At 39.7% G+C, this 12527-nt stretch overlaps 1 protein-coding gene across 5 annotated transcripts in view; it reads left to right on the top strand.

Moving 5' to 3' along the window:
* Positions 1 to 2492: 2492 nt before the first annotated feature.
* LOC105011238 (glucocorticoid receptor) overlaps positions 2493 to 12527 on the top strand; it is an 81645-nt gene continuing 71610 nt past the window's right edge. For 2 of the 5 annotated variants that reach the window (XM_010871111.4, XM_010871107.4), the window contains exons 1-2: positions 2493 to 2961; positions 10897 to 11987. In XM_010871111.4, coding sequence (XP_010869413.1) covers positions 10906 to 11987 — 1082 coding nt within the window. In that variant the 5' untranslated portion in view covers positions 2493 to 2961; positions 10897 to 10905. The other 3 variants (XM_020048032.2, XM_010871108.4, XM_010871110.5) reach the window with 3 other exon arrangements.

The raw sequence follows: 12527 nt of genomic DNA, 5'->3' as shown, positions 1-12527 counted from the left end.
ATTTCACTTTCAAAACTAAAGCAATTGGTCTCTTCAGTTCCCAAACAGGTAATGCAACTCACTGGTTAAACATGCCCCTGTTCTAACCTTTTTGAATTGAATTGCTAGCATCATATTCAAAATGGACATGTATTTTTCCAAAAACAATAACCTTTCTCAGTTTCAACATTTGATTTGTGGTCTTTCATTTTCAATGAAATATAGGGATAAATGATTTGCGCATCTTTGCTTTCTGATATTATTAGAAAACAACATGCTTTGCGTCCCAAGTTTTTTGGAAAAAAGGTTGTAGTAAAAATGCGAAATAAGATTGTTTACTTAATGTAGATTTTTTTTTTACATTTTACATATTTATATATATATATATATATATATATATATATCAAGCAACTGTCCAAACAGCATGTTATAAGTGACCAAATCGAAATTGTTAATTTAAATAATTTGCTGACATGACTCAGCTAGTGTCATTGTAACTGTGTGTGTGAGTATTGGTTATGTGTGTGTGCGTGTATGGGTGTATGCATAATGAGAAATTCTCTCCTAAGCCAATGTTGCCACAGCCGTAACAGTTGGACCTGTGGGCCTGGGTGTCTTTCCCTCACGGCCTGCACCTGCCCTTGAACAAGGCTTTGATGCCAGTTAATTTCCTCACAATGGTAAACTGGCTATTTTTGGCATGTCCAGGACTAGGAGTGAGTTGTCTGCATCCTCCTTGCAGCTGTAACTCTCAGGTGGCACATTTATGTTGTATGTGTTTCAAATGTTTATTTCAAATACAAAATAGGATTTTGTTGTTTGTATTTGATAGTGTGAAAATAGGCCTGAAAATAGCTTCATATTTTGTATCAAAATATTTTTGTGTTTTGTAAGACTTCTGACAAAGTGTCAGAAGTCTACATGATGACATCATAAACGTGCTACCTCTGATTGGTGCCAACTCAGTAATTTGTCCAGACTTGTTGAGATCAGAACAGAAAATTAATCAATACCTGAAGAAGAAGGTCAAGGTAAGAAACATGTGGGTTTCCATCTAATTTTGTCATAAATTGTTACACTTTTTAGGAGTTCATGTTAGGTTTTGGTGTTCATTTGAGTAGCATAGGCTAAATCGTTTACCAATTTACGTAATGTTCTAACTATTTGAACCGAGTTGCAGCCCTCACATTTAACATTAGCTTGCAACTTTCTGCCTATGTTAAGTTTTCGTCTGTACTGCACGAAGATACGAGATAGAGTACAAGACTTTACCCAAATTGAAATAGCTGTTTAGTAGATCATGATTTTGCATACCAGTGCATGAATGACTGCCGTACACAATTTATTATCATATTTGTGATTAACAATCAAAGGAATAATTACTTAGACACTAGATGTCATGAATAAAGGTGCCATCAGTTGTCTTCTTATTTATTACTTGTTTGTCATTGAGTCATTGTTGCTGATGCAAAGTAGGCCTGTCATTACCAAACACCAAGTAACTAAATTAGGATACAATTATGAGTCATTGGCAAACTGTTAGTTAAACATAAAACCGTTGGTTACTTTAGAACTAACCTTCACCTGGGTGATCACAGGGATATGTGAATATTTGATCCGTTAACTGGTTGCATATGTCAGATTTGTTGCATGACTCGTTAGGCAGAGAAAAGCTGTTGCCATCTAACATTGTCTACTTAATCAACTGAGTCAGTGCACTGGTGAAGGGATAGATCAAATAGGCTGATAGATGGAAGGGTTGTGAAGTGATTTCATGCTCCCTTGTGAAAGTTTTTTTAGTATTTTTAAAATACAAAAATACAGTAGTTTATTTTGATACATGGTGTGGCTGATTGTAGTTTATATTGATACTCTTAAAATTAAGCTATTTGGTATCTTATTTTAAAATACATTTTGATGTATCTTTGCCCATCTCTTCCTGTAGGGCCTTGTCAGGCTTGATTGTATTTGTTTTCATGGATATGTTTGACACATGCGTGATTCCCGTATTGGCACCTCGTTCTTTCCCACAGGGAATGAAAATTATAGACATACACCAAGGATTTGTTACATGCTGCGTGTACATTGCTTAGCAAAGGGCCGTAAGACAGCCCAATTCAGACCCCCCTCCATAATTGGCTTACAATATTAACTTCTCTATCTACTTTATATGTACAGGTACATGCATGGATGTAGCACATAATTCTGGGCCCTGTACATAGGCGGTCTCTGAGGGCCCTTCCCCACTTTATTCAAGATTCAAACATTTTTGAGGGCCCCTCTACACATTAGGGCCCTATATACTTAGTACCCCTTTTCCCCCCAGTCCAACGCCCCTGGGTACATGTACTGTAATTGTATTTTCGCTAATCCAGACGGATTATCAACAACAACAAAAAGACTATGAAATAATCAAACAGTAAAAAAAAATTTTTACATAACGAAGATACCTGTTTACGCATAAATTAAATACTTGGCATGCATGAGAGCCTCTGCGCATGTCAGCACTTTGCGGCTCATTTTTACGAGCGTTTCAAAGTCTCTCAATTATATTATGTTCGAACGAAGATACTGCAGTAATTGAAAATGTTATTTCAGTTAATATAATTTTTTTTCAAGTCTTTCAGGGAAAGATAAGGAAAACCGCGTTCCATATCCAGCTGTCATATCGGTCTTGTTTATTTACAGAGCGGTCGTTAGTTGCAACGTGCCCTTCGCCCCTCTATCCACGGACTGTGCTACGCCATTGAAATTCTGTACGAGAGTCCGTTTTCCTGGCTTTGGGTTGAAGTTGCACTTGGCAGTGTCTTGTCTGATTTAAAGAAACCTCCGTTGACGCCTGAAACGCAGTTCGAGGACGTTGCCTACAAACAAAGTTTCCTTGAATTGAAGTTGAGTGGCACGCGCTCTGTTTATCGTTTTGACCACTGTATATTTTTTCGTACTTGTTGACTAGCCAACGTTAGCAATGGGTTGTAATTTGTAAGTAACATTATATTTTCGTTGTGGTCTCGTGTTAATTTGGTGCTGTTTTATACTAATGACTAATTATTTACAAAAGTGATGGTTTTGGAAGGTTATCAACTAACGTTACAAAACGACAGTTAACTGTCCTAAGCTACATTGTTAGCTACCATTGCATTGGCTAACGGCGTTGGTAGCTAGCAAAGAACGGGAAAGTTTCACGAAACGCGAAGAGGTAACTTTGGTATACTAAACGTTGTACTGAGTTTAATTAGATTTTCAAGTTTGCGTGTTTATTTGCTAACTACGTTTTATATTCTTTATTGTCTCGATGCCCACAAGTGTATAACCATGTTTTTGACATACTGTACTTATTTAGTTCAGTCCTGTCTGTTTGAGGGGCGTTTACCATGAAATGTCAAGCTAGCTATCTACCAGTTTACTATATGTGCACTACTAGCAATTTCATTTAGTTAGCCAGCTAGCTATGACATTATGTAACGGTCAAGTATTCTACTGTACTGCCTCATAACAAGCTGCAAGTTCATTCGATTTCATGTCATCAAATGTATCTTCGCGTTTGTGTTTTGTCACACACCTAACGTTAGCTAGATATCAAGCTGATTTTAGAGATTGCTTGCTACGTCAGTAGATTACCAATCTGATTTGACTGTATCTAGCAGCCAACGTTACTTTTTTGAACGTTCGACCGTCCCAGATATGTAGCTACTGAGACCAGAGTTACTTAGGTCAAGACTTTTTAACTGCAGTTACCCAGTTACATTGCACTACGAATACGTTGTCCGAGAAGACGGATTGAAAGCCATAATAACAGCCAACTCGAACTGCCTGGAGATGAACTAGCTTGGAAAACTCCTATTTATTATACAGGTAACATTCGTTAGCCATGTACTCGTCTCAATTAAGTATTTGAAAGTGTAATTTGAGTACGGTACATATTTTTAGTTGTTACATGGCTTTTTTGCATTTTCAGCCATATGGAAGATACGGGGAGACATACATTTGTGTAATCTGCCGTTCGGCGCCCTACTTGTCAGTGTAAAATGCAGCGACATACTAGAGCATCATTACGATATATCCCAGTGTCGACTCCGACCCATGAGTCCTTAAACTGTTATTAGCCGAACCTAGTTTACAATCTCCATGCGCATACCTTATTATTTACGTGTCCGATACAGTAATCACTTTTTATCATTCCAGGTCTTGCAATGGCCAGTCGCAGCCAACAGGTTGCACCACTGCGGCGCTTCATATTTATATATTTGTAAATATGAATGTTATGTTTATAAACCCACTGGGTGTATATAAATACGTCTATACTGCATAGTTACGCGCAATACCGAATACGAGACAGATGTATCGTATTTTACCCACATTTGTATTGTTGCGCATCGTTTTTATATATGTGAGATTGTAAAACAATCCGGTATGTCATATCGGACATAGGATGCTGTGCTTTTGGTAGGAACATTATTGGGCTTTCGACCAAACGTTGATGCGTACAGTATTCAAAGGTAACATTTTCAAATTAAGTATTGACATTACCAAACAGTCTTGCTGACATCATGTATACCAGAAGATATCTGACAGGATCCACATGAATTGACAAAGCTTCTCTGATGAGGCATATTTAGTCAGCTTACACCATCACTCTGAGAGTTAAAAACATGACCTGGCAAAAAAGAACACAGATAATATCCTTAGGGTTTTAGTGACGGTATAGCATGTTTGTCACGTTTTGATTATTCTAAATAAATGGTGTTCTGTCTGACAGATTTTCAGAAAGTGAAGCTGCATTAAATATATAAACATGATATATACAACATAAATATATAAAATTGATGATGTTCCAGCTTGTAGAATAATAGTGAAGACCTCGAAACTATGAAATGGGATCTTTTAGTAACCAGTTTTTTTTTTTTTTTAAACAAATCCACATATATTTTTGATTCTTCAAAGTAGCCACCCTTTGCCTTGATGACAGCTTTTTACACAGCGTCATAAGGTCGTCACCTGGAGTGCCTTTCCAACTGTCTTGGAGGTGTTCCCACATATGCTGAGCACTAGTTGGATGCTTTCCCTTCCCACTCTGCTGTCCAACCCCTCCAACAACCATCTCAATTTGGTTAAATCCAGGTTATTTTGGAGCCCAGGTCATCTACTGCTTGGAGCACCATTGCCCCTTCTCCTCCTCAAATAGCCCGTACAACATCCTAGAGATATATTTTGGGTCATTGTCCTGTTGAAAAACAAGTCTCGTTAAGCGCCAACCGAATGGGACGGTGTATTGCTGCAGAATGCTCTGGTAGCCATGCTGGTTGAGTGTGCCTTTTTCTAAATAAATTATAGGCCGTGTCACGATCGAAGTATCCATACACCACCACGCTTCATGGTGGAAACCACTCATGCAGAGAATCTGTTCACTCCCTCTGCGTCTTACAACGACACATGGCGGTTGCAAACAGAAATCCAAAATTGTGTCTCAACAGATTAAAGGACAGATTTCCTCTGGTTTAATATCAAATTTCTCATGTTTATCAGCCCAAGCAAGTCTGTTTTTCTTTTCATCAATTTGACCATAAAGGCCTGATTCTCTCTGTCTCTGAACAGATGGTGTTTGTTTGGCCTGCAATCTGAAGTGCAGTTAATTTCTTAAAAATTGCTTAGTATGGTCTACAGTACTAGCATAATGGTGTACCCACCCTACCTTGTCACAGCACAACTGATTCCTTCTAAATGTGTTTGAGACAAAGACATTCCACAAATTAACTTTAACTTGGCATGCCTGTTATTTGAAATGCCTTCCATGTGACTACTTTCTAGCTGATTGAGGGAATATAAAGGGTGTGCAAAGCTGTCATCAAGGCAGAGGGTGGTTACTTTGAAGAAATGGAATGTATTTTCATTTAAAATATGAAGTGTATTTTCATCAGTTTAACACTTGTTTGCTACCTGATTCTGTGTGTTATTCTACTTTTGATGTCTTCACTAAAAGTAATGTGTATGTATAAAACACACGTGTTGCTATGTAGACTAATTGATCTTTTTTTAGTTGGCAAAGGTGACATTTCTGTCATGTTAACTTGTCGATTCTAGTAGTTTTTCCTTTTATATAACTTCGCTGGCTAAGCCTGGGCATGCCACAGTCTGACGATTGAAAATGGCACGCTTCCATCCTGCACAGTTGAGAATGCCTCAGGGTGATTTTCTGTTTATCACTGTGCCATATTAAGGTTAACGCAGTGTCAAATGGCTCCAACAGATATTCTAGTCTTACCCTTTGATGTTCGTAGCCTGCTGCTTTTCGTTTTGAACCCAAATTACTACCAGGTATGTATCTAATTAGGGTTGGAATCGAACGGGTCAAACTTTTTCCGAGGTGAATGAGGCAGTCTAGATTATTGGCTTGACCTTAGTGTCCTAGATTTAATAGGGTTTACCAACTCTCTTTACAGTCTTATTTTCACGCTTCCTGTACCAGCAGAACTTGTAAAATCTTTTTGTTTATTGCCTCTACACTATATTTAAAAACATAGTTGTGATATATCTAAGTTTGAATTATACGGTTTATTACAGAAATATGGATGCAGACAGTTGATTTTGTGCAGAGTTATGATCCAGAATGAGATGCTGATAAAATTGTGTGGTTAGCACTCTAGATTGTTTTATAACATAATTATGCATATTTTCATTTTGCATTATAGGCAGTGTGATTAGGCAAACTTTGCATCCAGTTTTTGCTAACCGAAATATCAACTGAAAGCATAACGTTTGCAAGTCACACCTCGTGAAATTGCCTACTTAAGGACTTACCTACTTCATTGGTGGCCGTCATGATACTACAGCCCATGTAACTGTAAAACTGCGCTATTGTTCCCACTGATTTCCAAAACTTTTTAAGTACAGATGGGGCATGATCATATTTAGAAGTACACATTTATAAATCATGATTTTTCTAGTGCAATTAAGAGTTCTGTGCGGTAGGGCTGACCCCATTTATTTGGTACTTTTTTGCGTGACTTATTTGTATTTATTTGGTCAAGCAGTTGCATAGCCGTGTAGCACCAATCTCATTCCAGCATGTTGACTACTCTTTTCTGTAGCACTTGTGTAGTCACATGGTTTTGTCGGCCAGACTAGCTGGCGTAGTCCATCAGTCAAAATTGTGTTGATGAAATTATAAGGTTACGTTTTGTAAGTCCAGTGGGTGAGACACTAATTAATACATCTGCAGTATACCAATAGCTGGAAATATATTTAACAATGTTGATATTTTTTCACGGTACAATGTGGACTGCTTTTTGCTTCTGCTATTGCAATATTTGCAGTCTGACAGACCCTGTATTTATGGGGGATATTTGGTCAAATTGCAGCAAAGTTATTTCAGCTATTCAGAAATGAAACGATCATGTTATGTATTAATGTCCAGGGTTTTTCCTGGCTCAAAATTAGGCAAAGTTGGTACCCCATCCCCGCTCCCCTGCGTTTCATCAGACCGCCCTCTAATATGCTTTAGACTATATAATATCTGTTTACACACTTGAAAAAGAGCACTAATATAATGTAAAATTTGCCCTGTTGTCCAATGGAGCAGCTAATGCACGCCACATCCTCTCTAATAGTGACTAAAATATACAAGCAATATATTTATTCTTTAAATATATTTATTTGCATTTTAACATGTAATTATTCAAATTTTCTATAACTTATGTAGGTTTTTGCCCTCATGTTTATTTGTTGTTCTTTGCCTGTCGTGACTAGTAGACATTTTGGAATTTAAGTGCATCCAGCCTATAGTTTCTGCTGGGTTTTACTGAGCCCCCAATCACATTTGCTCCACAATGCTACTAGCATACAGAGCATGTCATTCCCTTTTCATTACATCTGAGCCACTCAAACATTTAGCCATTGAGTGTATAAACCACTGGCTCCATTTATTAGAGGATCTAGGGATTGCATAAAAAATAAATTTTTCGTCTTTTTGTTCTCATGCTATGTTATATTTTAAAATGTGTCTTGCATAAACGCAACAGGGCTGTATGTTTTACAGCCTTGTCGTGTAGTTGTTTTTCTCTTCATCACCACATGGTTTATCTCCCTATCTCAACTGCCTTCAGCAGTACTTGGCTCTTCTGCTTGCGCATATATTTATATTGTCAGTGACTTTAATATGGTAATTGTATATATTTTTTCCACTGTATATTATGTATATAATGTTTTCGGTGGCAGTACATACCCTAATCTGATTCTTTTCACCAGTCATCTTTGTCTCGTAAACTTTTTTAAAGAATCTGTAATTCTAGGCTACTCTAAGTAATTTGACATGTAACAGAAATGTTATGTGGATTGGATGTTTAGGGGTTATATTTTAATGAAATATTTTGACATGCTTGGGTGTAAAAGAACGAAGACCCACTTGTTTTTCTGAAGTTACTCATCCCGCAATGTCAGGACTGGTGTGGTCGTGTATGCAAGGTTGTCAGATTTTATTGACAGTAAACCGCCCTTTCTCCTCTGGAATCCACACAAAAACAAAACACTGAAATGCTTTCTGTGAATTGACTTGCCCAAGGTCATTCAAAAAAGCCCAATTCTGTGGGGAAACCTATCCATCTGGCACCATTGCCAATATGGAAAGTTTCCTCCTACTGTCACAGTCAATGCTGTATCTTGCTGGTATTTTCAGTATGAGAGCAAAATCTTTTACCATGCTGACAGGCGGTGTGAGATTTTGGCAAGGTTGCCTTTGAGTTTTGAATGCAGGAAAAACCCTGCTGTCAATATAATTGGTTGAGTGTTCTGAGGAGGAAGAGCGATTATCACTTCTCTGTATGTGCACATGTGATCTAGATCAGTGTTTCTTAATCCTGGTTCTTGGGACTCACCTTATTCAAACTAAAGGCTTGATTTATTGGTTGATTATGTCAATCAAGTAAGTGGGAGGGCAACATTTGAAACGGGTCTGCGAGTGCTTGGGCAAAAACAAAAACGTGCACCCCTTTTACGGATTAAGAAACGGTGATCTAGATGCTTAACTTAAACTGAAGATTTCCAGAGGGGTGGGTGGTGACTGGGTGGGGTTTAAAATTCAGTGACAATCTCACTTTAAAGTTCATAGTAATACTCATTCCTAGTTTGTTGTTGATTCTATACATGTATTTGTGGCCAAAGCATAAATTGGAGAGCGACCTCTTCAAAAACGGCACCTTAAACTTGTTTCTCAAATAGACCAAAATATTGCAAATACACCATTGCTAAGAACTGCTCTTAGACACGACGCATTGTGGCATGCCTGGGCATAAAGCTTAGTTTTGATATAGTAGTAATATACCACAAACCCCCAAGAAGACCTATTGCTTTTGTAAACTGATTACTAGCACAGTTACAACAGTAAAAATCTATGTTATACCGCTGGTATAAAACAGTCTCATGTACCTCTGCTGTCAGCCAATCAGCATTTAGGATTCAAAACACCCAACCAACGCAGAAAAGCTGCTTTTTAAAATACACTGAAGTGCCAGAAATACTAATACTTGGTAGGCCTCCTACAGGAGCACAGAACTGCAGAAATACAATGGGGGATGGACTCCACGAGCTTGTGGAAGTATTCTGTAGGCAATGAACACCATACTTCCTGCAGAGTGGTCCACAATCCTGTTGTATTCTGAGGTGTAGGATTTCTGTCTCCTACAGCGTGTTGCAATGGCATCCTAGGTGTATTCGATAAAGTTGAGATCTGGTAACTTAAGTGGGAATGGCAAGACCCCGAACTCAGATGTGTGTTCCTCTGACTATAATTTGGCATGTCTAGAGTTCCTGTGGCAGTGCATTGTCCTGTTGGAAGAGGCCAAACCCATCAGAATGAACGCCGGACATGAACGGGTGAAACTCGTCACTAAGGATGCACACACAGCGTTCACTTGTCAGAGACATTTGTAGATGTACCAAAAGTCCCATTGAATGCCAGCTAAACAAATCCCATACCATTATAGCGCCTGTACAATGCCCTGTTGACATGCGGGATTCATGGCTTCATGGGGTTTTCTTCACACACAGATCCTTCCATTTGCCCGAAACAGTTGTAAACGCGACTAGTCAGACCAGCCTACTTGTTTCCAGTCATCAAGGGTCCAGTGACCGTGTTCCCTAGCCCAGGCGAGGCGCGTAGCTGTGTGTCCAGTATTCGTCAGGGGTACTCGAGTTGGGCGTTGGCTCCTAAAGCCCATATCCCGGAGGGAACTTTGCACAGTCCTCAAGCTGATGTTTGTTGAGGGCCCAGCATGGAATTCAGTTATTTGAGGCAGTGTTGCACACCTATCAGGTGAAACGATTCTTGCCAGCTGACGCTGGTCACGTTCTCCCAGAGTCTTTATAGCCTCACTGCTGTCTTAAGTTAGATGTTTTGCCCAAATTCTTGTATTCACGGTACACCCTTGAAATGGTGGTATGTGAAAATCCAAACTTCTCTACCTTCCGAAATGCTATGGCCCATATCACAAGCGCCAACAATTAAACGTGTTGAAAATCGCTTAAATCGTGTAAACTTGCTATTCTCACCGCGGAAACGTCTCTAGATGCTTCTACAGATGTCTATTGCTTCATATATGCACTGGCAGATGCAAACAATGACGTGCCTTGGTAGCGTTGCTATGTATGTTGTATGGGCTCACTGGGAGCAGTTTTTCTGGCACTTTAGTGTACTTTTTATACATTTTGTAACAAACGATTTCACTTATTTTCTAAGTAGGTCATATTTTGCTGAAATATGGGACCAATGGACAGTATCTTTTAACGTTTTTTCAGTGTAGTAACATTGTGTAATAAGTGGCCATTCATTGAATTGTATTTATAATGATCTTTCTCTTTAAAATTTTTTTTTAATTGAATTTCAACCACTTTCTTAACTAGTGCCTTCATCTCTCTGTCAAGCAGGGTCAAGAAATGGATCAGAGTGGACTGAAACGCAGCCGTAACCAGGACAACAGCTCGCCTTTTTCTGACAGCCCAGAGAGAGGTGTACAGAAAAATCTGTCAGGTGACGCAGGTGGTTCAAAGTCCACCGCAGCAGCTTCTAGGATGCATCTGCCTGGCTCCAGAGCCCCGCCCTCAGCCACCGATTCCTCCAATGGACTGAATGTCTTTATGGCTCAGGGCGAGTTTGACATGCCTGGGACAGCTTCCACTGTCAAGGTAGCTGAAATGAAGGTAGGGGGTAAGGTCCTAAGAGAGTCTCACACAGACAAACAGAATCCGCAACAGCAACTCTTTGAAAACTTTGCCATGTTGGAGGAGAGTATTGCAGATTTGAATCGATCCAACACTCTGGGGAGCTCTGTGCTTGGACACCATGACCTTTTTTCTTTTAAAAATGAGGACCTCTCATCTATGGATAAGGACATGCTTGACACGGGGAGAGTCAGCTTTGAACAGTCGCAGAAGGACTTGGATCTCAGCGACAGGTTGCTGGGCGACAATACGATGGACATTCTGCAGGATCTGGACCTCCCTGGTTCTCTGTCTGACCTGAATGAGTTTTACGTTGCTGATGAGGTCGCCTTCCTGTCCTCTCTGTCAGGGGATGATGCCCTGCCAGGGGAAAGCAACGTAGAAAGCAAGCCTGTGGTTAGCAGCAATGGGGGGAAACGTGCCAATGTCAAGTTTGTGGAGCAGCAAGAGCTTCTGGAGCCTGTAATCAAGACTGAGATGGATACGGACTCCTCCTTCATCCAACTTTGCACCCCGGGTGTCATCAAGCAGGAGAGCGAGAGCCGACGCTATTGTCAAATGCCAAACTTGGACATGCCTGGTACCCACAGTTCATTGGGCACCCTGAGTGGGTCGAGTTATCATTACGGAGCAAGCGCCTCGAGTGCAGTGAGTCTACAGCAAGATCAGAAGCCTGTCTTTGGCCTGTATCCCCCTCTGTCCTCGGTCAGTGATGGCTGGAACCCAGGCACTGGACACAGGGATGGGTCAGGGGTGTCGAGCCCTTCCGCCTCATCTTTTCCTGTCGGTTTTAGCAGGTAGGTCACTCATAACTTGTGGATTGTTTTTAGTTAAACTGCATTTTTGAAAGTTTATTTATTTTTATGAATTGGTGTGGATCTTGGGTATATAGAGTATCTGTTAAAGTAAAATACAATTCCGTGTGTCTGAAAAGTCATATTTTAAAGGACCTTTTTAAGCCATCAAAAAGGTTTTATGGAGTTGTACTAGATTTATCACGTGTCAAGTTTGGCTGGGTTATTTGTCATTTCAACGCAATTCCCATGTTTGTTTCTTTGTGTAATTTAAGAGAAGAGACATCAGTCTCAATCTGTTGGTGTACGTTTTTTACGTATATCTTTTAATGTTTTGTTCGCACATGCCCTAAAGTTGGGTCATAGTTTGCATAATGGGTTCATGGCTGGAATGCCACGTGTACAGATCTACTTTGGTGTGCTGCCATGCCTCCTCAAACCTCATCACAAACATGTAAGCACCTCAGATTTCTTACAAAAGGCACACAAATCCCAGCCGGAGTGTGAAGCTTTTGCTACTGTGGCTCAGGATGCTGGCGTGGA

The sequence above is a fragment of the Esox lucius genome, chromosome 7 (genome assembly GCF_011004845.1).
Source record: "Esox lucius isolate fEsoLuc1 chromosome 7, fEsoLuc1.pri, whole genome shotgun sequence".
NCBI classification, from domain to species: Eukaryota; Metazoa; Chordata; class Actinopteri; order Esociformes; family Esocidae; genus Esox; species Esox lucius.
The sequence above is the reverse complement of the archived record's forward strand: the minus strand, read 5'-3'. Positions and strand labels throughout refer to the sequence as shown.